Source organism: Peromyscus californicus, unplaced genomic scaffold, assembly GCF_007827085.1.
Source record: "Peromyscus californicus insignis strain IS unplaced genomic scaffold, ASM782708v3 Scaffold_7__1_contigs__length_154581171, whole genome shotgun sequence".
NCBI classification, from domain to species: domain Eukaryota; kingdom Metazoa; phylum Chordata; class Mammalia; order Rodentia; family Cricetidae; genus Peromyscus; species Peromyscus californicus.
The window spans coordinates 66,634,133-66,661,082 of record NW_026294595.1 but is presented as its reverse complement, the minus strand read 5'-3'; the positions used below and the strand labels follow the sequence as shown (position 1 = coordinate 66,661,082).

The window sequence follows — 26,950 nt, the reverse complement described above, 5'->3', positions numbered from 1 at the left end:
TACAGGCATATATGTGCCTGGCTTGTATTAGAGTCATATACTATATATATTTTTTCTTTTTTGTGTGTTTTTTCAAGACAAAGATTCACTATGTAGTTCTGGCTATCCTGGAACTCACTATGTAGACCAGCCAACCTTGAACTCACAGAAAGGTCTACCTGTCTCTGTTTCCCAAGTGCTGGGATTAAAAGCGTGCACCACTATGATAGGCTTTAATGTTTTTCTTCTAGTGAAAGACATGGAATACAGGAAAAAAAAATAAAGACAATAGTACTATGGAGAAAATTATTTTTCTTTTCTTTTCTTTTTTTTTTTGGTTTTTCCGGACAGGGTTTCTCTGTGTACCTTTGGAGCCTGTCCTGGAACTCACTCTGTAGACCAGGATGGCGTCAAACTCACAGATGCCTCTGCCTCCCGAGTGCTGGGATTAAAGGCGTGTGCCACCACCGCCCGGCAAAAAATTATTTTTCTTAATATTTAATATATATTTTTCACATTATGTATATTCTGGTTTGGTCAGGTACGGTGTGGGACTTGATGTGAAGAAGAAGGAGATTCTGAGAGTTGGTGGCAGTGCCATTAATCCCAGCACTGGGAAGGCAGAGGCAGGAGGATCTCTTCGTTGTGTTTTGGCCCAGCCTTGTCTACATAGCCAGTAGAAGGCATTGAGGGCTACATAGTGTGCCATGGTCTCAAAAAGGAAGGAAGCCTAGACAGACCGTAGGCCATCCATCAGGCAGGTCCCCTGTCAACCACCGCTCACCCCAGAGCCAGGTCCTGCAGGGCTTCCCCGGGCTTAGAGGAGCCTCTCTGACCAGCCTCCCCCGCCCGGGTCAGGGGTTGGAGAGAGGGCCCTCCTCCCTAGGCAGGGTCACGGTTTCACCTTCTCTCGTTGCCGTTCCAGTCCCCCACCCCACCCCCGCGCGGCGCCTCTCCTCGGGAGCCATGGTGTCTGTCCCCGGAACCCCAAGGCCCGGCGGGGACCGCGGGGAGCCAGCTTCTTCCGAGGGTCGGGAGGAGCTGGGCAGCCCGCGGCTCCCGTCCTCCGCGTCCTTCTCGCGGTGGCTGGCCGCGAGCCCGGGGGCGGGCGGCTCGCCGCTGCGCCTGGTGGGGTGGGGCGGGATGGCGGCTTCCGCGTGGCTGGAGGCCGGCCTGGCCCGGGTGCTCTTCTACCCGACGCTGCTCTACACGGTGTTCCGCGGGAGGGTGCGCGGCCCGGCACACCGCGACTGGTACCACCGCATCGACCACACGGTGCTGCTGGGCGCGCTGCCGCTGCGGAGCATGACGCGCCGGGTGAGAAGAGGCCGCCGGGCCGGGCCGGGCCGGGCCGGGAGCGGGCCCCGGGCCTCGGCGAGCGCCCCACGGCCCTCGCTGAGCCCCCTCTTTGCTTCGGCAGCTGGTCCTGGACGAGAACGTGCGCGGGGTGATCACCATGAACGAAGAGTACGAGACTCGATTCCTGTGTAACACCGCGAAGGTGAGGAGCGGGGTGGGGGCCCGGCCCGCCTGCCTGGCCGGGTACTCGGGCTGGTGAGAGCTGGGGAAGCTAGGGCGAGGTGGGACGCTGCGGGTGACTGTGTCTCCCGGACGAGCGGCAGACGCCTGGTCGCCTTCTCAAGCCTTGAGTATGCGCAGCGAGTTAAATGGCTGCAGGTGGAAAGCAGCCGAAGTTGATCAAACCAGAACGAAGTCGTGCGAGTCTGGAGCTCGGGCGACGCAGGTGGCTGAGGCAGGATCTTTTGAGCTCAGGAGTTCAGAAGTGTCCTGGGCACTGTCTGAAAAAGAGAGCGAGCTAACCCCGTGGGGGTGTCTCACTCCTGGACTTCCAGCTCGAATAGTCAAGAGGAGGATCGTTGGAAGTTCCAACCCAAGATGGTCTATGTAGGGAGTTCTGCACCAGACAGGGCACAAGGAAGCCCTTCAAAGTCGGGACCAGGGATGTAGTTCTTTATGTACACATATATGTTACTTTGTTGTTGTTGTTGTTTATTTTGAGACAGGGTCTTAAGTCAATGATGAACTTGATCTGATTATCCTGCCTCCATTTCCCAAGTACTGAGATTACAGGCATGTGCTAATACACCCATCTTGTGTTTGTGATTTTGGTCACTAACCTCAGTAATTAAGATTGTGATTTATGTGCCTTGCCGATTTCATTCATGCTCATTCAACACTTACTTTAGCACCAAGTATGAATTAGGCAGTGTGTTAGCTTTGGAGATGAAGGCCAACTCTAAGAAAAACACCTTTTTAAGAGGGGGTGTGGCTTAGCCGGTTGGTGGTGATGCGCACCTTTAATCCCTACACTCTGGAGACAAAGGCAAGTGGATCTCCGAGTTCGAGGCCAGCCTAGTCTATGGAGCGAGTTGTTCTAGGGCATCCAGGGCTACACAGAGAAACCCTGTCTCATAAATAAATAAACAAATAAATGAATGAATGAATGAATGAATAAATAAATAAGAAAGAAAGAAAGAAAGAAGGAAGGAAGGAAGGAAGGAAGGAAGGAAGGAAGGAAGGAAAAAAAAAAGAGGGGATGTGGCTCAGCACTCTGTGTGTGCAGGTGGAAGGATCAGGAACTTGAGGCCAGCCTGGGCTACACGAGCCTATGACTAAACACAAAATCACACAGATTAAAAAAAAAAAAAAAGCACACTCCCTCCCAGACCAGGCATAGTGGCACACTCTTAATCCCAGCACTTGGAGGGCAGAGGTTGGTGGATCCCTGAGTTCAGGGCCAGCCTAGTGTACAGAGTGAGTTACAGGACAGCCAAGGCTATGCAGAGAAACCCTGTCTTATTATATATACTATGTCAATATATATACATTCCTTACTATATATACTGTGTCAATAAGTTATCATTGAAAAACTGCAGAACAGACTGGGGAATGTATTTCAGTTGATAAAGTGCTTGCCTAGTATATGTGAAGCCCAGTGTGGAACAGAAAACAGGTGTGGTAGTGGTGTAGAGCCTGTAATCCCAGCACCGGAGATAGAAGCAGGAGGATCAGAGATTCAAGTTCACCTGGGTCACATATGAGTTCGAGACTTACCTAGGCTATATGAGGCCCTTTCCGAGAAAAGAAAAAGAAAAGGGGGGGACACACACAAAAGAGCGTGTCACTGTTCCTTGAATTTCCCCAAGTACTGTCACCAGGTCTCAAGGGGTCATCAGCTATCAGAGTTAGTATTCACTAATGTAGTCCGTTGTATAAATGCAGGGGTGACTGAAGCTATACAGACAATGCCTGGTCTCTGAGTGTGAGGCACTGGCATTTGTAAGATGGAGCTTGTCAGCCCACTAGCCTAGAGGTAAGGAATTTCCAAGGCATGGCTGCATCTCAGTGTGTCTAAGGATCCTCTGGCAGCCTTGCTATATAGCAAGTTCTCACCTCCAGCCCCAGATGGTCTGACTCAGGACTCTGAGTATTAAACAACTCGGAAAGTGGTTCTGGTTCGATTGCTGTACAAGCAGAAGTGTGCTTTCAGGGTTTGTTAATTTGATTGGTGGATTAAAGTGGCCTCCATGCAGTCATTAAGGTGCAAGGACTTGCTAAGAGCAGCAAGGAGCTCGACATGGAGGTGCACACCTGTAATTTTGGCATTTGGGAAGTGGAGGCAGGAGCATCAGCTCATAGGCATCCTTGGCTACATAGTGAGAACTGGAAGCAGTAGCTAGAGTGTACTTGAAGTCTTAAAGCAAAACCACAATTGTCTAATGTGGCAAAGGCTTCATTTCATTTCTCTAGTTACTTCTTAAATAATATTACACAAAGGCAGTAGGTGTTTTGTTTTGTTTATAGGGTGAAGGGAGATTTATTCTGTAGCTTAGGATAGATAGCCTTGAACTCCACTCACAGCGTATCCTGCTCCAGCCATCCTAGAGTTGGGATTTTAGGCATGAGCCCCACACTCCTGTGTGGTTTTAAGTATCAGATAACCCCATTTCTTTTACTATGTACCCCTCAAAAATGGTAAAAAGATTTATGTACTTACAGCAAACTATACTATCCTTGCCTACAGCTGGATCACAGTACAGGTCCCAAATAAGGCAAAACCACAGCTTTGCAACATTAAGTGGTGCTGGAAGTCTCTCAGGGCTTCATTTACCAGGCACTCTACCATTGAACTACATCCTCAGCCCCATAACTTCTGAAGCTGAATTTTTTAAATGTATTTTTGTTGTTCTGATGTTTTCTTTGTTTTGTTTTGAGACAGAGTCTCACTATGTAGCGGTGGCTGGTCTGGAACTTGGAACTCTGTATGTAGACTCAAATTCATAGTTATCCTCCAGCGTTTGCCTCCCAAGTGCTGGAGTTAGTGTTTGCCACTATCCCTGACTAAAAATTCTTTAATTATGTGTCTGTGTGGGCAGGTGCTTACAAATGGCTGTAAGCCTCCCAGTGTGGGTGATGGAAACTGGGTTCAGGGTCCTCTTAGCCACTGAACTATCTCTCCAGACCCACAGCTGAACTTTATGGAGCTAATATTTTGTAACTGAGGTTTGAAGCATCTAGAGAATATTTGAACATAACTCGAATAGCAGCATGTCTGCTTAATAGAAGGTCAGCTGTTCATTTTGTTTGTTTGTTTTTCAAGACAGGGTTTCTCTGTGTACCCCTGGCTGTCCTGGAACTCACTCTGTAGACTAGGCAGGGCTCAAACTCAGAGATTCGCCTGCCTCTGCCTCCCAAGTGCTGAGATTAAAGGCGTGCGCCACTACTGCCGGCCAAAAGTTGGCTGTTTCCAAGGCATTTCTGGTCTAGGAAAGAGTCACATTATAATAACCCCTGGAACTTGTTTGCTGTTGTTTTGCTGCTTGGGGACCCCCTCTTCAAACCATTCACCCCGAACTTGTCTGATTTTCCTTTTATCTGGTGGGCCTGGTTCTAGGAGTGGAAGAGAGCAGGAGTTGAGCAGCTCCGGCTGAGCACAGTTGACATGACTGGGGTCCCCACCTTGGCCAACCTCCACAGAGGAGTCCAGTTTGCTCTCAAGTACCAGTCACTGGGCCAGTGTGTCTACGTGCATTGTAAGGCTGGGCGATCCAGAAGTGCCACGATGGTAGCAGCATATCTGATTCAGGTAGGAGAAGTATCCCTGGAGTAGCCTTCCTTGTTAGAGATTTCCAATAGCATGGTTTACTAGCAGGCCTTCCTGGAGAGAACTAGTGTCCATTTCCAGGCTGACCGAAGGTAGTGTGGCATCATGCCGAACTCCCAAGCCTTGTGCACAGGCCGGCCCGTACTAATCAGGATAGATCAACATGGATTCTCCTTTCTGATGTGGTTTCCTTAGCTTAAATGTGACAGGAAACTTAAAGGAGAAAGTTTGTCAAAGTGCTTGCCTACAGCAGGCCTAGGGGAAAAAAATGAGTTTTGAAGAGTGTTCAACCCAGCAGAAGACTAGAAAATTACATTTTGTTTGTTTGAGATTGTGTGAAATAGTGTCTTGTTATGAGCCCTGACTGGCTGGGAATTCACTATGGAGACTGGACTGGTGCCTGTGTAAACGAGGCTGGCAACAATCCTCCTGCTTCTGCCTCCTGAGTGCCAGGGTTACAGGCATGCATCACCATACCTACTTTAAAGACTTGCCAAACACTTGCTTTAAATGGCATGGTAGGGGGCTATCTCAAACACTTGCTTTAAATGGCATGGTAGGAGGCTAGCTCAAACACTTGCTTTAAATGGCATGGTAGGGGCTAGCTCAATTGGTAGAGTGCTCGCCTAGTGTGCATGAGGCCCTGGGTTTGATCCTAGCACTGCATAAAACTGAGTGTGGTGACCCACACCTGTAATCCCAGCACTTGAGAGATGGAGGCAGGAGGATGAAGCTGAATGACATCCTCAGCTACAGGGCTGTATATGGCATTTCCTAGTAAAGCTCTGAATATTAGTTTTTGTTACTTAATATTTACTTAGTGTGTGCACAACTGGGGATATTGCTCAGTGTAGAGTGCCTGCCCATCATGTGTGAGGTCCTGACTTTATTCCCTGATACTAGGGGAAAAAAACAATTATTGACTGGCAAGCATGATGCTTTAAAAATATTTAGATGGGCTGGAGAAATGGCTCAGAGGTTAAGAACACTGGCCATTCTTCCAAAGGTCCTGAGTTCAATTCCCAGCAACCACATGGTGGCTCACAACCATCTGTGATGAGATCTGGTGCCCTCTCCTTGTATGCAGGCAGAACACTGTATGCATAGTAAATAAATAAACCTTTTTTTTAAGTAAATGTTTTTTTCCCAGGATTTATTTACTGTCCTTTAGGCTCCATTCCCATAACAAAGAAGAGAGCTTTGACCACCCTCCCCCGCAAAAAAACAAAACAAAATTCAGAAGCAGACGCTTTATAGTCCTTTATCATTCCCGCAGTCTTTCCCTTTCCAGCTTGACTCATTTTTGCTTAGTCTGGTTCTAGAATAGTATTTCCAGTCAAGTGGGTAGTTTAAGGAAATACAGTGATCAATATAGCCCTGTTAATGTGCACTATATGTGATTGAACTACACCTTTCATTATAGCCATGGCTTTCATTATACAGATTCTGCTGGAAGCTGGGTGTGGCTGTGCACTGTGTAAGTGGAGGCAGAGGATCTCTGCAAGTCTAAGGCCACACTGCTCTGTGTAGCATGAGTTCCGGGTCAACTATACAGTGTGAGATTGTCTCCAAAAAGACCATAAAGGAAAAAAAAAAAAAAAACCTGCTGAAGTAATCTCAGGAGGGTATTTGGGTCCAAATGAGGACTGACCCAGCAGGCTAGAACTGTTTTAATCCTGTTGAGTTCTAAATCAGTGTGCATCCTTAAAACACAAAGGTAACCCTCCTAAATTTAAAAAAAAAAAAAGTACTAATTTTTCTAGCTATGGTGATGAATTTCAGAAAAACATTTACCATGTGCTTTTAGAAATTAATTTTTGTGTGTCTTGTGTCAGAGTCTCGTGTAGTCTAGGCCGGTCTCAACGTCTATTATGCCAGTGAGGATGTCCTTGAACTTCTGATCCTCTCCTGCCTCCCCTCCCAAGCACCCAGTGTATATACAGTCCTGGGCTTGAATCCAGTGTTTCATTCAGGCCTGTAAGCACTTCACCACTGTGCTACACACCCAGCCTACTTCCAGAAATTCTTAATAAAATCCCAGCTCAAAAAGGGCAGACTAGACCTAAGAAATCTGGGGTCTCAGCTTCATGAGTTACTTTGTTTCACTATTTAGTAGAGTAAGAATGAACAGAGTTGTAGGACTGGTTGACTGAAGTAGTTCAAAGTGCTTCCATGGAACATGTCTTTGTGTTTGACAAGGTAGCTGCTGTTGCTCTGGCTGGTCTCAAACTCTAGCACTCCTGTGCTCCTGTGATCCTCCAGCACACCACATCCAGCAAAGGAACATTTTTTTTTCTTTTTCTTTTTTTTTGTCCTGAGCATTGAACCCAGGTGATTTAAGCATGTTAACCAAATGCTGTATCATTGAGCTATATCCCTGGCTGTCTTTTTACTAAAACATGGTTTCACTAAGTCACCTGGGCTGGCTTAGCACTATAACTCAGACAAGCTTTGAAGTTGTGGTCCACCTGTCTTAACCTCCTGAATAACTGGGCTTATTAAGGCCTGCACTTCTCAGCCTAGCTGGAGCATGCTTTTCAAAGCCCTCTGTTACACATTATTTACTTTATTTACATGTGCAACTGTGTGTGGGCATGCCTACACCATGGCACTCATGTGGAAGTCAGAGGACAGCTTGCAGGAGTAGGTTCCCACTTCAGCATGTGACTTCCTGGGACCAAACTCTGGTTATGGCTGTCAGGCCTGGCAGCAAGTACCTTCACCCAGGGAGCAACCTTGCCAACCTGTTTTCTCAAACACTAATTCTGAGAGTCCTTCGGCCCCTGCTCCTCGGCCAGCGGCCTGTTCTGCCTGCCCTTCCTTGCTGGCTCATTTTCTCACCTTGTACTTCAGGTGCACAACTGGAGCCCAGAGGAGGCTATAGAAGCCATCGCCAAAATCCGCTCACACATCTCCATCAGGCCTAATCAGCTGCAAGTTCTCCAAGAGTTCCACAAGGAGATCGCTGCAAGGGCAGCGAAGAAAAACTGACGACATCTCTCACTGACACATCAAGAATGTGAAGGCTGTGGACGACAAAGAACTTGGCTCTACCCAAGTAAAAAGTTTAAAGGGCAAAGGGGCTTAAGCCAGGACAACACCCCAGATATGCTGATAATAGATAATGTGCTTCCTTTGCCTGCCTTCTCTGAAATAACACTGTCGGATGGCTACAGAGAACAAGATTGTCTGGCTAAATCTTACTTTCTTCGGCAGGGTCAAGGAAATATTAATTTTAACAGAAATCTATTGTGTATCTGATATTTTGTGTAATGGCACCATAACAAAGACATTTAATGCTAGAAAAGCAAAGAATACTCAGATCTGTTCTTTGTTACTATCAGAATCCCAATTTCAATTGTATAACTTGGCAAAATGCTTGCCCAGCATGTATAAGCCTCCGAGTTTGGTCCCTAGCACTTCCAAAAATAAAAATAAAAATAATCCTAATTTCCCTGACCCTGTGGGACTCCCATCAGAATGTCAAAGGATGTATGGGGTGCAGGCAGGATTGCCAACTCAGGAATGTTAGCCTGTAATTAGTTCCCCCTCAGAAGTCACCGGTTCAGGAGTCAACACAGACACACATACCGCTTCAAAAACTTTTATTTGTACGAACAGTACCTAGTTCTTGATTTAGCTTAGAGTTTTTAAAAGACCAGAGATTGTATATATTTGAGTTTGGAAAACAGTTTCTGCTATTAATCAGAAATAATTGTTTCTACTTTTCTGGCTTATCTGTTTGTATAAGCCAAAAATCCAACCAAAGTGTCTTTTCCTGACAAATAGATGAGAAAACATTAGAAGGAGTATCCTGAATTCTAGTGTTGATTCTTGCTGGTGAAGGACATTTCTAGCTTAGTCTGCTGTCCCCTCCAAATCCTGAAGGAAAACTCTTAATACTTAATTCTTTATGGAAAAGTGACCACTAGCCCCGTTGCTGGCTGTGGACAAAAAGGAATGGGCCTTTCTTTCTGCATGGGAACCAAGGTGCTTCTATTAACACTGATCTGGTAAGGGGAGGCTGTGCCTAGGTCTGATAGGAGGCTGCCCTAAGCAGCCTGAAGTGAGGCACGGGGTCAAGGGGATAAGGGCAGAGTTCCAGCAGCCACCTGAGCAGCAGTAGTATGAAAAGCCCTAAACAGAGCACCCCACGAGCCTGGGGATGGGCTGAGGCGCTGCCTTCCTCATGTATACCCAAACTAACACATTACTCTGACCTGGGGGATTTCAGATTTGACTGGGGATGCACAGAAAAGGGGAGGGCCAAGAAGTCAGCTGTTCCTCCCATCACTGTTTCTCAGGCCAACACAAATTGCAAATTGGTAAGCAGCACCTTAATGCCTCTTGTGACAGTTACAGCTGAAGTAGCAGGGTCGAGCTTATAGGTGTTGGCATCTCCCTTCTTATATCGATCCCTGAAGACGTAGATGCTTCCATTACAGCTAGCAATCTTCCAGAGGGATGGGGCAGAGCTCCAGGCCTCAGGAAGACAGAGCCGGGTGAAGCTGTCTAAAAGGGGATTATAGCACACCAGAGAGTCCCCCTCAGCCACAATGAACACCAGATCTTTATGCACAGCTGCATGCATGCGGCCTGCAAAGGGCAGTACATAGGGCTTCACATGGCACTTGTCAGTCTCTGTGTCAAAGCACTGGATAAGTCGGGAAGGTTTGGTAAAGAAGTCTAGGTCATTCTCCTCGCCCCCTAGTAAGTAGATGATTCCATTGAGGTTGGCACCAGCAGCCCCAGATACAGCCACCTCTAACTGAGTTGTCTCTGTCCACACATTGTCACCTACCCGATAGTAGATGACTGCGTTGGAAAGGGTATCCTGTAGTGTCTTGCCACCCAGGGAATAGATGGCATCTTTCCCAGGCACGGATACCAGGGTATGCTGGAGGCGGTCCCGGGGCAAAGGAGCACACCACTCCCAGTCAACGGTGGCATTGTTGCATTTCCACATGCGCCGTGGTATGGACCCTCCCACTACATACAAGTCTCCACCATGCTTGCAGGCTGCAGTGATTTGGTGGCACAAGCTGTTTTGGCCACTTACACTGATGGAGTCATCTTCTGCACAGTGTAAGGACACAGCCAGTGAGTGGGTGCGAGATGACTCTTTCCCAATAAGGTAAATGTGCACATTCTCCCCAATTTCCTGTTGGCAAAATTGAAATTCTGACATCAGCTCATGTGAAGACTGCTAAGGCAGGTATCCTCAATGGTCCAGGCCTCACACTTACATCTTGCTCCAACCTCCTCCCCTCCAGTTAGTAGGAATCACTCTGACTTTTTTTCTAATTATTTTCTTCTAGGCACTTTATGCAGGGGCAGAGAATCTGTTTTGGTCATCCCTGCAATTCAGTATATTTACATATTCAAACAAGATCTTGCTATGTAGCACAAACTATTCATACTTAGATTCTCCTGTTTCAGCCTTCAAGGGGAATCACAGGTATGTATCACATCTACTCTTACTGATTTTTTGCTTTTCAGTGTTGGAAAAACATGATACAAGGCAAGTATCCTAGAACTGAATTATATCCCAGGTCATCCCCTGCCTTTTTTTTTTTTCCTTTTTGGATTTTTCGAGACAGGGTTTCTCTGTGTAGCTTTGGCTGTCCTAGATCTCGCTCTGTAGACCAGGCTGGCCTCAGAGATCCGCCTGACTCTGCCTTCCCAGTGCTGGGATTAACGGTGTGCGCCACTGCCACTCGGCATTTTTTTTTTTAATTGGTTTTTTTGAGATAGGGTTTCTCTGTGTGGTTTTGGTGCCTGTCCTGGATCTCGCTCTGTAGACCAGGCTGCATCTCCTGCTTTTTTGATGTTGCTGTTATTTTGTTTTTTGATTTTGTTTTCCAACACAGGGTTTCTTTGCTTAACTTTGGCTGTCTTAAAACTAGCTCTGTAGACCAGGCTGGTTTTGAACTCAGAGATCTGCCTGCCTTTGCCTTCCAAGTTCTGGGACTAAAGGTGTGTGCCACCACCACGCATCTGAGACAGAGTCTTATATAGGTTATGCTGGCCTTGAACCAACTATGTAGCTGAAGCTGATCCTCCTGTCTTCGTGTCCACTTCCCACGTGTTAAGCCATCATATCTAGCTAGAACTGTTAACTCAATGAAGAAAACAGTTCTTAAAGATAGCATCAAACCAGGCGGTGGCGGCACATGCCTGTAATCCCAGCACTCGGGAGGCAGAGGCAGGTGGATCTCTCTGCATTCAAGGCCAGCCTGGGCTACAAATCGAATATCAGAACCAATAAGGCCATTAACACTGAGAAACCCTGTCTGGAAAAAACAAAACAACAAAAAAAAGAAGACAGTGTTAGAGAAGACAGTAAAAGCTCTATGAGCTTCAAAGCTCATAGACTGATGGCTTCTGGGATCAGAAAACACATCCAACTACCCAGTTCTTACTAACTTCAAGTTGGTGATTAATCAGTAGCTATCAAAAGAGGCTAGGTCAGAGACTTGGAAAATGGCTTGGGTGGGTAAGGGCACTTGCTATATAAGCATAAGGACCTGAGTTTGGTCCTTGTGGCCCACATAGTGGAAGGAGAGAACTGACCCCTGCATGTTGTCCTCTGACCCCCACACATACACCAAGAGACACACATTCCCTGCCAAAAGGAAAAAAGACAAAGATAAAAGGCCTCCGAGGGCTGGAGTGCACGGAGATTATGGCACCCCAATCCTTAAGAAATGTGCCTCACCTTCAAGCTAGTCCTGAGTGACTCTGCAAAAGTCTCTCTTTCTTCTTTATTAAAATTGATCCAGGCTTCTATTGCCTCTGTTGGGTTCTGGGAACATGGAACACCATCTGTGAGAGCCAAAGGAAAAGCATGGTCATTAACAATATTACTGGTTTTTTTTTTTTTTTTTTTTTTTTGGTTTTTCGAGACAGGGTTTCTCTGTGTAGCTTTGCACCTTTCCTGGAACTCGCTCTGTAGACCAGGCTGGCCTCGAACTCACAAAGATCCGCCTGCCTCTGCCTCCCAAGTGCTGGGATCAAAGGCGTGCGCCACCACCGCCCGGCTTTGTTTTGTTTTTACAATTATGTGCATTGGTGTTTTGCCTGCATGTATGTCTGTGTGAAGGTGTCAGAAACCCTGGAACTGGAGTTAGAGACAATTGTGAGCTGCCATGTAGGTGCTGGAAATTGAACTTGGGTCCTCTGATAAAGTGCTCTTAACCTCTGAGCCATCTGTCCAGCTCATGTTTTCTTGTTGTTTGTTTTGTTTTTTCTAGACAGGGTCTCAAAAAAACAAAAATAAAAATATTAAAAAATATTTTACATGTATGGATATTTTGCCTGCACGTGTCTGCACCACACGCATGTCTGGTGCCCATGACCATCAGAAGATAGCATCAGATACCCAGGAACTGGAGTTACTGATGGTTATAAGCCACTGTGTGGATTCTGGGAATTGAACCATGGTCATCTGTAAGAATAACAAGTGCTCTTAACCGCTGAGCCATCTATCCAGCCTCATCAATGACAATCTTTTTTTTTTGTTTGTTTTGTTTTGTTTTGTTTTTTGAGACAGTGTTTCTCTGTGTAGCTTTGGAGCCTGTTCTGGAACTCGCTCTGTAGCCCAGGCTGGCCTCAAACTCACAGAGATCTGCCTGGCTCTGCCTCCCGAGTGCTGGGATTAAAGGCATGTGCCACCACTGCCTGACATCAATGACAATCTTAATGGGCTCTCAAGAGGAACCACAGCTGGGAGTAGTAGCAAATGCCTTTGATCCTGGCAGTTGGGAGGCAGAGGCAGACAGATCCCTGTGAGTTCAAGGCCAGCCTGGTCTACATGTCGAGTTAAAGGACAGCTATGGCTATGTAAAGAGACCCACCATTATATGTATTTGTTTATGCATGTATCTAATTATATACCTATGAAGTTAACTTGAAATTGCCCCACCACTAACATTTTGCAGTGCTGGGATCAAACCTAGGATCTCAAGTACACCAAGGAAGTGCTCTATGACCGAGTTACACCACTAACTGTGCCTTGCTTTTTAAAAGAAAAGTCGATAGCATAATATGCTCTCATATGCCACAGAAGTCACCTACCAGGCTATAGAGTGTACGTCTAAAATATAGTTCCACCTCACTTGCAGGGGCAGAACTGTTACCTAAAGTTAGTACCCAAATGTTTCCCATTTTACATAGCTTGGTTCATCATCTCCATCAATTTGTTTTAGTAAATAGTCCTGTAGGCCTTCATGGTATAGAGCAGATGAAAACATCAGGCACGTCTCACTTCCTTTTGTGGGAAAATGATAGCTTTTTACTCTTTAGCTACTTCTGTAAGGCACTCTGTCTGACAGCAGCTACACTGAACCTCAACCTCAATCTCTACCAGAAATGATAATGTAAACCAACAACGGTTAGTTGCATAAACTTGAGAGTTCTCCTGAACCAGACTATCCACTGAAAATCATTCTTGACCAGTCGGGTATGATAAGCCCCTCCATGAACTTACCTGAGATGATATCAGTGAGTAGGTGATGGGGCAGGTGGAGAAACTCCTCTGTGCTCTGCAGCTGGGCCAGGTGGGTCTTGGCACAGTGCTTGGCAGCAGTGTAGAGCTCAGGGTCACTGTGCCTGTCTGCAAGCCACATCACCTGAAGGCAGTTCCCCACTTGTACTGTGCGTGCCAAAAACCGAGAACATTCCTCAAAGAGAGATGTCAGCTGATACATGTCTGACACCTCGTAAATTTCCTGCAGCTCATCAGCTCGAAGTTTCACAGTCCCATGGTATATATAATCAACCAGGAGCTGGAAAACAGACTCACTGACATCCTGCAGCACGATCACCCGGTTGTGAGCCTCTTTCAGGTTGGAAGTGAACATGGATCGGAAGAAGCAGCTCTGAGCTGACAGGACCAGCCGGTGGAGCTGAAACTCTCGGCCTTCCACTGAAATGGTGACGTCAGCAAAGAGCTCCTCCTCCAAACACAGTTTCATGATGCCCTGAGCCACTCGGCCTGAGTGGGAGCGGTCTTTGAAAGTATAGTTCACAAAGTAGTTTTCATCCATGGATGCTCCAGGCTCCTCTGGTGACTCCATGGTAGCCAACTTCTCTCTCTGCCAGCTATCTGCAAAGCAATACCACCCTAAGTATTTGAGTAATTCACAGACATTGTCCATGAATCCAACTGTCCAACTCAAGATAGGGGGAAGGGGGAAACAGGAGCAAAGTGGGTTTGGACTGGCCTTATTCCTGGCACTGCCAACATGGCCCATGACATTCCTTCACCCAAAGTTTTTCTGCAGTGGGGTTTCTGCTCCAGTGAAATCAATTAAAAGTTCTATCTCTGCTGTTTTTTCTTGAGGGGAAAATCAAATATTCCTGATGCTGAGTAACAAGTCAGATATTCCTGATGCTAGTAAGTCTTTTAACAAGTAAAAGACTTAGGACTTAGGTCAGCTGGAGAGAAGGAGGAAGCCTATGATCTTAGAAGATTTATTAACCAAATAATTTGGATATATAACTAGTGAGACTCAGGGGAAACATAAATAAACCAAAAAAAGAAGAAGAAAGTAAATAAAGCAAGACATCCAGTTATTGTGGTTAGATTCCCTCCTTGCCTGGACATAAGAGTGCAGACCCTCCTATATGAGGCCTGGGCCTGGACATCCATTACTTCCATCTTTACTCTTTTCTGAGCGGCTCTTCCCTACTTACCCACTCGCCCCAATGAGTTCCTAAAGAAGCTCCAGAGAGCCCAGCCGTCCCAGGCCGGGGGCACAAGGAAGTCCATAACCCTGTGCAATCGGACCGCGCCACCTAGAGTCGCCTAGGAAACGGTCTCCAAGGAAACCGTCCGTCGTCTCCCCCACCCTCCCTCATCAAAAGCTTAGCTCAGGAGCAGGGGAGCGGTGTGAAACTTAGAACCCAGAACGCCCACCCTTTCCCTTTCTCTCACCTGTCCGATTCTTTGCTGCTGCTGCTTCTCTTCGGCCTCCGCTGTACCGAGCAAGGGCTACGTACACCTCACGGTTTCCCCACCTGCGGGTCTTTCTTACCTGCGTTACCTCCTTTCATGCCAGTGCCCAGATCCGGAACCTCTGCTTCCCGCCCCGCGTCTGCCCGGAAGAAGATTCATTGCACACTTCCACTTCCGGTCCGTGCCCTTGGGGCTCCGTGGCCTGTGGCTGTCCTTCGGCTATTTTGTCAGCATCCTAGGAACATGGCGGCTGCCGCAGCCAGGGTCTGGTGGCGTGGGCTCGTAGGGGCCGTTTCCGTAGCCAGGGGTGAGCAAGGGACAGCCGAGACCACGGGCAGCGGCAGAGGCGCGCCCGACACGGAGACCTCTGGCGTCTCACCCGCGCCTTTGTGCCTTTTTCTCTCTGTGCAGGGACTGAGCGACCCTCAGTGCTGTTGCAGCGGGTGAGGAGGGAGAGCGCGGCGGCTGACACGCGCCGTGAGTATGTGCGGACAGCGCTCTTCTCCCCAGCGTTAGCAGGGGTTTTTCATTGTTCTGTCAGATGTTTGTCCTTGCCCTGGAATACCCTTCCCTCCTGGCAAATCTCTGCTTGTCCTTGGAGATTGCTAAGGACTCCACCTTGCTGTTAGAATCGAGTACTTCCTGTGCCCTAGATACTTGTTCCCTTCTGATCTTGATCGCCCATTGCCCGTTTTCATGATTATTTTATTCCCCGATTAAATTGTCAGCTCTTTGAGGGCAGGTAACAAAACCTTTGAGACCCGAAGTCCAGAAATAGGTCATATCAATCTAGTACTTACTAGGCACCTTAAGGCTTTAAGCGTTATAGTGAATCATTTCCTTTGAACTTCATAACAGCCTAATGAGATGCATAATATTTTACTGTCCGTACTATAGATTATGAAACAATCCAGATAGTTAAATTTTTCAGTCATAGATCTAGTGAACGACAAAACAGGTCTTCGGAAAATACTTAATCATTAATTCTTTGCCTGTGATGTGTGGGTGCTCAAGTAATTTAGTGATCATGTGATTTTATGTTCAGCCAACAGAATCATGCCGGGAAACGGAAAGCCTGGCTTTCTTCCCATTTCTGGACATTAATTTTCTTATAGCTACACAAAGGAACTGGAAGTAGAGTGTGGGCAATGAGATAATCTTCCAGGGCTCTTCAGCCCTGAAATTCTTTCAGAACTTGGTATAAGCAAGTGTCAAGGAAAGAAAGAGAAACAGAAGACTGGTTCCCATCCTTAAAGAGCTCTGAGTCTGATAGAAGGGCTGATGCTGTTGCTTTTTGTCATGAGTAGAAGAAATATGCGGAACAGCTGTGGAATAGTGTAGACAGGAAGCAAAGACCCCAACTACAGTAACAAGAGTCTTGGTGTACTGTGAAAGAGAAGTAGTGTTTCCCCCTAAGTTTTGATCACTTCTTAATTCCTGGGAGGTACTTTGCACCTGTGCCTTTAAGATTGTTCAGGTGGCCCAGCATTTAAGGGCACCAGCTGTTCATCCAGAGGAGCCAGATTCAATTCCCAGCACCCACATGTCAGTTCATAACCATTTATAACTCCAGTCTCAGGGGATCTGACATTCTTCTGTCTTCTGTGAGCACCAGGCATTCACGTGTGCTTAGACAAATATGCAAGCAAAACACCAAAATAAAAGTAAATACTTTAAATAAAAAAAAAAATAAAAGGGTCTTCAGGAAGTCCTACTGAGAGATAATCTTTTTTTAAGCCCAAGAGACTTGAAGCAGGGCTGGTTGCTACCTTTTCCCTTTATACCTTTTTCTCTCCAGCCACTGTCAGACCACGGAATGATGTAGCCCACAAGCAGCTCTCAGCATTTGGAGAGTATGTGGCTGAAATCCTACCCAAGTATGTTCAACACGTTCAGGTAATACTCATTGTCCTTGGGTCAGTGTCTGGGTCAGGAATCATTACCTCATTTATTTTGTCACCTTAAACCAGTGGTTCTCAATCTGTAGGTCATGACCCCAGGAGTCTGCCCAAGACCCTCAGAAACCACAGATACTTACACTGCGATTCCTAACAGTAGCAAATATTACAGTGATGAAGTAGTAATGACAATAATGTTATGGTTGGGGGTCACCACAACATTAGGAGCTGTATTAAAGGGTCACAGCTTTAAGGTTGAAAACCTTCCCAAGGCTATACAACAAAACCCAAAAGCAAAAGCAAAAGGTTGAAAACTACTGCCTCAGAACAAGTGACTCCTGCTGAAGTCAGCTCCTTCCTCAGTCGCTATTTCTTCTCTCCACACCACCTTTCTGTGTCTGCAGGTGACCTGCCTTAATGAGTTAGAAATCTGTATCCATCCTGATGGAGTCATCCCAACGCTGACTTTCCTCAGGGACCACACCAATGCACAGTTCAAATCCTTGGCTGACATGACAGCGGTGGATGTCCCAACTCGGCAGAACCGCTTTGAGGTCAGTTAACTGTGAGGTTTGGGGCCCAGATCCATTGCTCGCTTGCATACTTGGGAAGCATGCATAATGCCCCAGCATTGCCTAAAACTAGGTGTATTGGTAGACCTCTACTCCTAGCACTTGGGGAGTGAGGGCAGGGGGATCACAAGTTCAAGGTCATCTACAGCTGCATAGGGAATTCAAGGAAAACTAGGGCAAAATAAGATGAGATGCTAATTTAAAAAAAGAGAGGTTTGGGAACTAAAAGGAAGAAAGACATAGATGGTTTCCTAAGTGGTAACTATGGAAACCAGAGCCTCCTTAGTTTCAGCTTCAGTCTGGGTCACACAGAACATTGCAGAATTGTTGTTGGCTTCCTTCCTTCTTGTATTTTTCCTTTTCTTCTGTTGTTTTGAGACAGGGTCTCACTATGTTGGCCTGGAACTTTTCAAAGCTTAGATGATCTTCATATATCAGCTTACTAAATAGTCACCATGCTTTACTCTGCTTGACTTTTTAAAAATTTTCTGCTGTGTGATGGCCCATTCACCTAGCACTTGGGAGGTAGAGACAGGCAGATCCTTGTGAGTTTGAAGCCAGCCTGGTTACATAACAAATTTCTGGACAGTCAGATTCTGTCTCAAAAAAACACACATATAAATAATACATATAAATAATGTTATATACACACGTTACACACACGCACGTTATTTATATACGTGTGTGTGTGTGTGTGTGTGTGTGTGTGTGTGTGTGTGTGTGTGTACACTGGGCATTGAACCTTGGGCCTTACACTTGCTAGTCAGGTACTCTACTACTGAGCTATATCCACAGTTGGGCATTTGGTGTTACATGGTTCAGGAGGATCTTTTGTGGCTGGCTTGGACTTTTTTTTGTTAACTAATAAAATTAAAAGATCATATAATATTAAAATAGGATAATTTATCTTGGTGACTTTAGAATGCTCATATCATTGCAGATATAATTCCTCAAATCAAAGAACCCAGGAAAGAACTGTTAAAAGCAACTGAAAATAAGTTTGGGGAGCTGGCAGTATTGCTCAGTGGTAGAGCACAAGCTTAACATGCACAAAGTCTTGGGTTAAGTCCCATCACCAACAAAAACAAAAAAAGACATTATATATTAGAGTATTTAACCTTGACCATGAAAGAGGCTGGAGAGATGCCTCAGTGGTTAGAGCAATGGCTACTCTTGCAGAGGACCAAGGTTTGGTTCCCAGCACCCACCTGCTAGCTCACAGCCACCTGCAACTCCAACTCCAGGGGACCTGACGCCCCCTTCTGACCTCTGCAGGAACTGCACACACAGTGCACAAAACTAACCTTGATCATGAAAAACAAGCAACAGCCGCAGCAACAACTAAGCAAACTTGGACAAAAGAAATTAAAACATCTCTGCAGTCAACATGAACAGCTCTGAGACTGTCACATAAAACTTTTTTTTTTTTTTTTTTTTTTTTGGCTTTTTTTGAGACAGGGTTTCTCTGTGTAGCTTTGGTGCCTGTCCTGGATCTCACTCTGTAGGCCAGGCTGGCCTCGAACTTACAGACAGCCTCCTGGCTCTGCCTCCCGAGTGCTGGGATTAAAGGCGTGCGCCGCCGCCACCACCACCCAGCTTAAAACTTTTGATGTATAGAAAGAAAGCCCTCAGTAAATTATAAATTATAGTCTATTTTTAAGATAATAAGTAGCCGGGCGGTGGTGGCGCACGCCTTTAATCCCAGCACTCGGGAGGCAGAGCCAGGCGGATCGCTGTGAGTTCGAGGCCAGCCTGGGCTACCAAGTGAGTTCCAGGAAAGGCGCAAAGCTACACAGAGAAACCCTGTCTCGAAAAACCAAAAAAAAAAAAAAAAAAAAAAAAAAAGATAATAAGTAAGCTTTATTTTAAAAATCATTTGACAGAAATTTTGCTTAAAACATGAGCACTGATACAATAGCTAAATAAAATACCCATTAAAACCAGGCACAGTGGCTTACATCTTTAAATTCAAGGCCAATCTGGTCTATGGAGCAAGTTTCAGGAAAGCCAAGGTTACAGAGTAACCCTATCTCAAAAAAAAAAAACCTTTAAAAAAAAGTATTTTAGATGAAAAATAGTAAACAGAAGTGCTAGTAAGTTATCCCACAATAACTCTTGGCAAAAAGTTAAGCTGGGCAAGCAGGATTGCTCAGTAGGTAGCAGTGCTTGCTTGGAAAGGCTGACAACTTTATTTCTAGCTTCAGAGCCGCCAGTAGAAGAGAACGCATTTCCAGAAGCGTGCACACACACACACACACACACACACACACACACAATCTAATAATAATAATAATAATAAGAAGAAGAAGAAGAAGAAGAAATAACAAACAGACTCAGAAGGACACGTAGCCTGTCTGGGAGGCTTTTTAGAAGACAGAGAACAGTTGTGCCAGATCTTGGTAGGGTCACCCTATGGAGTGTCAACTGGCTTGAAACTTGCCATGTAGACCTTGACCTCAGCAGTCCTCCTGCCTCAGCCTTCTGAGTGCTTAATGGTGTTGGAACTGAACAGGTGGACAGAAGAGCAGACGTCAACCTAGTGAGGGTTAGGGCAGGTGGGCAGGGAGAACCTCCAGAGGGAATGGCGTAGACAGCGATGGGGCAGCTAACTTGAGCAGTGCCTCAGGTGTGGCCGAAGCCTTTGTAAGTAGTTGTAGAGACTACAGGATCACAGGTGGAATCGTGCCTCACTGTATCCTTAATAACTGATGTTCTCTCAATGGTGACACACGTCTTTAATCCCAGCACTGGGAAGCAGAGGCAGGCGGAGTTCGAGGAAAGGCTGGTCTACAGAGTGAGTTCCAGGACAGCCAGGGCTACACAGAGAAACCCTGTTTTGAAAAACCAAGAAAAACCAAAAATAAAAACTGATAATCTCATGTAGACCTCATCCTATAGCTGCCTTGTTCCTCCAGCTTCTTCTCTCCCTAGATTGTCTACAACCTGTTGTCCCTGCGCTTCAACTCTCGGATCCGGGTGAAGACCTATACAGATGAGCTGACGCCCATTGAGTCCATAGTCTCTGTGCACAAGGCGGCCAACTGGTATGAGAGGGAGGTGAGCTCTTGGATGTGGTGGGCCTGCGCTGGGCCAGAAACACAGCATTGTCTGTAACTATGAGGTGTGGGGCAGTGCAACTCATTTGCTCTTGGCCCTGATGGACAGGTTGCCTGAGAGCTGTTCTTTTCTAGGTCTGGGACATGTTTGGAGTTTTCTTTGTTAACCACCCTGATCTAAGAAGGATCCTGACAGACTATGGCTTCGAGGGACATCCTTTCCGGAAAGACTTTCCCCTCTCTGGCTATGTTGAGGTAGAAACCTTAACACTGGGGTAGCGATCATGGAGCCTGAGATCATAAGCATGATGGGAATAGGATCTGTAGATTATCTGTAGGTTTAAGAGCCTGTGCTGCAGGCCTAGTTTTATTTTATGAAGTGGGGCAGGTTATTTGATTTGGCCATGAGACAGCTTTCTCATCTGTATAAAGCCTGCTATATTATGTGTTAGTTAAAGCTAGCCATTATTGTAATGATTTTTTTTTGGGGGGGGGGTGCTTTTTTTTTTTTTTAAGATGTATTTATTCATTATGTATACAGTGATCTGCCTGCATGTATGTCTGCAGGCCAGAAGAAGGCATCAGATCTCATTACAAATGGTTGTGAGCCACCATGTAGGTGCTGGATATTGAACTTAGGACCTCTGGAAGAACAGCCAGTGCTCTTAACCTCTGAGCCATCTCTCCAGCCCGGAAGGTGCTTTTTGAGACAGGGTTTTTCTGTGTAACCACCCTGGCTGTTCTGGAGAGCATGCTGGCCTCAAACTCACAGCACTGGCTTAAAGAGTTACACCATTAATGAATGCCTGGCTTGTATTTTATTTTTTAAGATTTTTATTTTTATGCTAGGCAGTGGTGGCACACACCTTTAATCCCAGCACTTGGCAGGCAGAGGCAGGCAGATCTATGTGAGTTCTAGGCCAGCCTGGTCTACCAAGTAATTTCTAGAACAGCCAATGCTATACACAGAGAAACCCTGTCTTGAAAAAAAAAAAAAAAAAGCAGGGTAGGGGGTGGGGTGGGGGTGGATTTATTTTTATGAGTATGAGTGTTTGTCTGTGTATATGTATATGTGTGCCTGTACCAGATCCCCTGAAACTGGAGTTACAGCTGGTGATAGTCCACCACGTCCAGTGCTAGGAATCAAATCTGAAGAACAGCTAGTGCTCTTAATGGCTGGACAGTCTTTCTAGTCACTTGTTTTTGTTTTTGTTTTTGAGACAGGGTTTCTCTGTCCTGTCTCTGTCCTCAGGCCTGGCTGTCCTGGAATTGACTCTGTAGCCTAGGCTGGCCTCAAACTCACAGAGATCCGCCTGGTTCTGCCTCCCGAGTGTTGGGATTAAAGGCGTGCGCCACCACTGCCCCGCCCTGATACATTCTTATAATCCCACTACTAGGGAAGCTGAGGCAGAAGGACTGTATTACGGCCAGCTTGGGCATGGCAAGAGCCTATTAAAGGGGTGGGGACTGGAAGATGGCTCACTTGGTAAAGTGCCTGCTACATAAGCAGGAGGACCTGAATGTGGATCCCCAGTATCCATGTAAATGCATGGATGTAAGCCAGGCAGGCAGATCTCTCTTGAGTTCCAGAGGAGCCTTTAATTCCAGCACTCAGAGGTAGAAACAAGCGGACCCTGAAATGAAGACCAGCATCATCTACAGAGTGAGTTCCAGGACAGCCAGCGCTACACAGAGAAATTCCAACCCCCCAAACCAAAAACAACAACAGTAAAAGCTAGCTGTATGAGTAACAAAGGAGGTCTATGGAGCTCATTAGTCAGCCAGCCTAGTCTAGTCAGTGAGCTCTAAGTTTAGTGGGAGGCCCCTTCTTAAAAATAAGGGACGGGCCAAGGAGATGGCTCCGTTGGTCATGCACTTAGAAGACCTGAGTTTTGATCCCCAGAACCCAGGTAAAGTGGTGCACAGTAACTCATGTATGTAATCCCTGTGCTCCTGCAGCAAGATGGGCAGTGGAGACAGGAGAATCCCAGGAAGTTCATGGGCTGGCCAGCCTGCACACAGCAGTAAACAACAGCACTTACATAGCGCACGCGCACACACACACACACACACACACACACACACACACACACACACTATATAAACATGATTCATACACATTAAATAAATAACATGGAGAATGACCAAGGAGATACTTGATGTTGACCTCTGATCTCCATATATGCACATGCTCACATGAATGTGTATATACATTGTGCACACACAAAAAGGATAGATGGCCACTGAGGAGGGGTCATAGTTTTAGTGGCCTGGCAAGTTGTTTATTAGCACACATATGAATTTGTAGTGAGGTATCTTAGAAATGCTGAGATGCATGACATTCCTGACCTGCTTTTTCTTTTCTTTTCTTTTTTTTTTTTTTTTTTTTTTTTTGTCTTTTTAATGTTTTTGGACGGGGGTCTCACTGTATAGACCTGGCTAGCCTGGAACTCACTCTGTAGACCACTCTGTAGACAGACTCACAGAGATGTCTGCCTCTGCCTCCCACGTGCTGGGATTGAATGCTTTTATCACTACCACCCAGCCTCGTTTTGGTTTTTTTTTTCTTTCTTTTTTTTTTTTTTTTTGTGTGTGTGTGTGTGTGTTGGGTTTTTTTGTTGTTGTTGTTTGTTTTTTGAGGCAGGGTCTCTGTAGCCCTGCCTGTCCTAGAGCTTTGTAGACCAGGCTGGCCTTGAACTCAACAGAAATTCTTCTGCCTTACCTCCCGAGTGCTGAGACTAAAGGGGAACACCACCACACCCAGCCTAAATTTAATTTTCAGCCACTGACTGTTCCTAATCTGAGGTCAGTACTTGCTATTACCTTTTAAGGTGTGTGGTTGGGTGAGCATTAAGTCTGCTAGCAGATAGATAATTCAGAGCTCAAGATGTAACATGGCAGGGGAATCAACAATGCTGGCAGCAGGTAAAAAGGAAAGGCCATTTTGAAATCCCACACATTAGTTTATTTCGATGTGTGACCGCATGGGTAGTAGGCATGGATGTGACAGAGCCTGTAAAGAGTACTGAACAGAAGTCAAGGGAAGAGGGAAGGAGACTGGAGGTCATGTGAAACGGGCTCCTCAGTTATTAGTTCTAACTTTGGCTCCTGCAGCTCCGTTATGACGATGAGGTGAAGCGGGTGGTAGCTGAACCAGTGGAGTTAGCCCAAGAATTCCGAAAGTTTGACCTCAACAGTCCCTGGGAGGCTTTCCCTGCCTATCGTCAGCCTCCTGAGAGTCTGAAGCTTGAAGCTGGCGACAAGAAGCCTGAAGCCAAGTAGCTTCAAAAGCACGTGGATCCTAGAGGAAGAATGACTTATCTATGGTCGTCTGTGTAAATAAACTCCTAGGGACATTCACCCCTTCCTCTGTGTTTTTTGTTTGTTTGTTTGGCTGCTTTTTTCAGACAGGGTTTCTCTGTGTAGCCCTGGCTGTCCTGGAACTCAGATCTGCCTGCCTCTGCCTCCTGAGTGCTAGGATGAAAGGCAAGCGCCACCGCCTGGCTGCCTGTGTGTGTTTTTCAAATGTTTACTTATTTAGTGGGGGTGGCAGCACATACGGAGGTCAGGGGATGATCTGCAGGAGTGATCTCCCACCGTGTGAGTTCTAGGAATTGAACTCGGGTCATCAGGCTCCGCAGTATGTGCTCCTTCTGCTGAGGCGCTCCCTTCCCCAGCCCCTTCCTCGTACCACATTGGGTAGAAATGGCACTGACTCAGGAGAGGTGCGTAGAGGTGTTCCCTGCCAAATCCGTCTATTTATCGGGACAGTATGCTACAGTTGTAGACATTGTGCTCTGTAGGCCTCCATGTGTTTCTAGGGGGTTCTGGAGCTGTAATTCGGTCTTCATAGTCCTTGGGGTTTAGAATAGGTGTGGCATGTTTTTTAGTGACAACTGAAGGGCCTGGAAACTGCTGAAGAAAGCCCTTATCTCAGCAGACTCTATTGGAAGCAGCTGATAGATCCAGGGGCCTGGGTGGGGCCAGGAAAACCCCAATCTACTGTGTTCCCACCTAAACATCACAGGGTTCTCTGAGCCAAGTGTAAGAGCCCATCCATCTGTGCAAGAACAAACATGCTTCTGCAAAACTGAAGAGTCCCCATCTCTGAGGGGTGAAAATAGCCCCCAGAAGGTGAATGAGGCCATAGCCAGCCCTGCCCTACTCAGCACTAAAGACTGACACGAAGGAATGCAGTAGCCTGCAGGGAGAGTTGGAGCTGTGGTAGGCAGATGAAGAGCAGAGCGCTGGGGGGAGTCAGAGGACATGGCTGGGGCACTACAGTTCCTGCTCTGTCTAGTGGTAGGTAGCTATTGGTCTCCTCCCTCGGGTGGCTTTAGCTCAGAATCATGCAGGTGATTCAAGGGTTTCAGGGTGGGTGGCTAGGAGCCAAGAAAAGGCTGTTGGCCGACACCAGGTACAGTTGGCTCTTTGAGCCTCACATGGCAGAGGAGCTGTGGGCCTGGTGAGTGCTATAGTGGGTGATGGTGTGGAAAGCCTATGGAGATGAGTGTCCGTGCTTACTGTTGTTCTGGAACTCTATCAGGGCATTGTGCAAGTTATAGGAGTCATGTTAGGTTTCTGCCAAGAGGGGAGTCAGACTTGGCATGCACTGGGATAAGAGCCATGCCTGGGAGGGTGACTATCAGCGTGCATATATGTGCATTTGGAATAGGGGAGGGGACATGAGATGGCATCCACGAACTTTTCTGATAAAGATGCCTCCTGGGCAACAGAAAAGTTTTCTGGGAGGCTGTGTTCAGAGTGAAGGATCAGCAGGGATCTGATTCCTCTCTACTGCCTCAGGCCAATCCATGGATAGCTCTGTTGTGGGAAGTGGCCTCCAGGAGCCAGAGGGCCCGGAAGTGATGCTTAAGTTCCATTCTTCCTAGCCTGGACCATGGGTTTGAAAGAGAGCTAAGGGTAGACCTTCCTGTGGTAAGGAGCAGCCAACATGAGTCCCTACCACCAGTTTATGGCCTCCCCAACGCCTTACCCACTCTTGCTTCCATGCCTGACCCCTAAGGACAGCCCACCCCTAAAATAGCTCCTCTTGCAGCTGCTCTGGGCCAGGGTGGAAGTGGACATCATGGACAGCTGTACATCCAGGATCCACACATCCAAGCCGTCGACTCAGGCTCCTGCAGCACCACCTGCCAGTGATTTGAAGGGTGCTAAGCAGTGGCTACAGCAATTCTAGGATCTTCAGAGAAGGCCTCTTAGCCCTTCAGCATCTGCTTCTTATAGGCCTGGTGTGTGTCTATCAGTTCCATGAGACCAGTGAGGCTGAGGAGAGGGGTTGTTGGTCCCAGGTCTTTGCCCTCCTGACACAGGAAACACTTCGGACCTGTGCAAGAGTTTCTGTCCCAGGGAGGTGGGGGGGGGGGGATCCTGGGCCTCCATCCTTGACCCTAACCCCTGACCCTTCCCTTTCACTTGACATCTCCCTGCTCATCACCCTATCTCTACCCTGGACAGGACTCCATCTGGCTTCTGGTTCTTCCTAGTCAGATCTCTGGCCTAGCTTGGCCCCTGGTTCTTGACCACTCATGCTTATTCCTAGTCTCGTTCCATAGACCCAGCTAAGGCCTGGGTTTCGGCAATAAGCACAGTGCTAAGGTAAGGGCAAGACTGGCAGCCAGTGGTTACATGGAGGTATGTCCAGAGGTCAGTGTTGAAAAGTGTGTTTAATTTAATACATGCTGAAAGGAAAGCAGCCCTAAGGTAAATCATGTCAGCTCCTCTAACTCCTATCCCGGCAGTCCTGTGAAATATGGAAACCCTGTGTGCCTGTCACCAAGTCTTAAGAGATTTATTTCAAAGCTAACCAAGACTCTGTGGTCTCTGAGACTGCAGAGTCCCCATGTGGACTAGGAGCATAGATTGGACTTCAGTGGCTCTATTTACAAGAGGCGTAGAGGGAAAAAGTGGAGGAACGTTACACCTCTTTGTGGAGAGGAAAGGAAAAGGTCTTTTGTTTCATCTCAAGCCTCACATGTAACATCTCGGAGGAAGGAATAAAGCTGGGCGAAGACCCTCGCAGAGAGACTGGCTCAGGCAGTGTAGGGGATGTGTTGCCCTGATTCTGTGTAGCTCTGTTCTGGCCTCCCAGGGCCCGTCTCACTTTTGTGCCTAAGACAACTTAGGCTAACGTGTGTTCTGAGCAAATCACTCAGCCCATTCTGGGAGGGCGGGAGGCAAGCAACCAGGTCCAGCCCTTATCTCAGTCCCATGCCCTACTGAAAGAAGGAACATGCTGTTTCCTTGAATCCTGTGTTCCTAGTAAGTTAGAGCAGTAGGATGATATTCCCTGTCACTGAGAAGCATTAATTTGGGCCCGAAGAAGAATATGAGAAGTGAGA

At 46.8% G+C, this 26,950-nt stretch overlaps 4 protein-coding genes across 4 annotated transcripts; 3 read left to right on the top strand and 1 right to left on the bottom strand.

Moving 5' to 3' along the window:
- The first annotated feature begins 599 nt into the window (after window positions 1-599).
- Ptpmt1 (protein tyrosine phosphatase mitochondrial 1) lies at window positions 600-8,563 on the top strand. The gene is made up of 4 exons (XM_052726690.1): window positions 600-1,296; window positions 1,400-1,480; window positions 4,895-5,086; window positions 7,958-8,563. Exons 1-4 carry the CDS (start codon window positions 946-948, stop codon window positions 8,093-8,095), a joined length of 762 nt encoding a protein of 253 aa, XP_052582650.1. The 5' UTR covers window positions 600-945; the 3' UTR covers window positions 8,096-8,563.
- A 129-nt stretch (window positions 8,564-8,692) lies between these two features.
- On the bottom strand, window positions 8,693-15,156 carry Kbtbd4 (kelch repeat and BTB domain containing 4). The gene is made up of 4 exons (XM_052726687.1): window positions 15,042-15,156; window positions 13,593-14,210; window positions 11,823-11,929; window positions 8,693-10,265 (listed from the first exon to the last, which is right to left on the bottom strand). Exons 2-4 carry the CDS (start codon window positions 14,179-14,181, stop codon window positions 9,405-9,407), a joined length of 1,557 nt encoding a protein of 518 aa, XP_052582647.1. The 5' UTR covers window positions 14,182-14,210; window positions 15,042-15,156; the 3' UTR covers window positions 8,693-9,404.
- Window positions 15,157-15,245: 89 nt separating this feature from the next.
- Window positions 15,246-23,948, top strand: Ndufs3 (NADH:ubiquinone oxidoreductase core subunit S3). The gene is made up of 7 exons (XM_052726689.1): window positions 15,246-15,369; window positions 15,474-15,539; window positions 16,861-16,958; window positions 17,365-17,514; window positions 20,464-20,589; window positions 20,724-20,843; window positions 23,703-23,948. Exons 1-7 carry the CDS (start codon window positions 15,306-15,308, stop codon window positions 23,868-23,870), a joined length of 792 nt encoding a protein of 263 aa, XP_052582649.1. The 5' UTR covers window positions 15,246-15,305; the 3' UTR covers window positions 23,871-23,948.
- A 115-nt stretch (window positions 23,949-24,063) lies between these two features.
- On the top strand, window positions 24,064-26,926 carry Fam180b (family with sequence similarity 180 member B). Its single transcript, XM_052723679.1, is given in 8 exon segments — window positions 24,064-24,893; window positions 24,895-24,943; window positions 25,395-25,453; window positions 25,636-25,688; window positions 25,690-25,745; window positions 25,748-25,811; window positions 25,813-25,928; window positions 25,931-26,926. Coding segments are annotated over 8 exon segments (516 nt in total). The 5' UTR covers window positions 24,064-24,854; the 3' UTR covers window positions 26,011-26,926.
- Window positions 26,927-26,950: the final 24 nt, after the last annotated feature.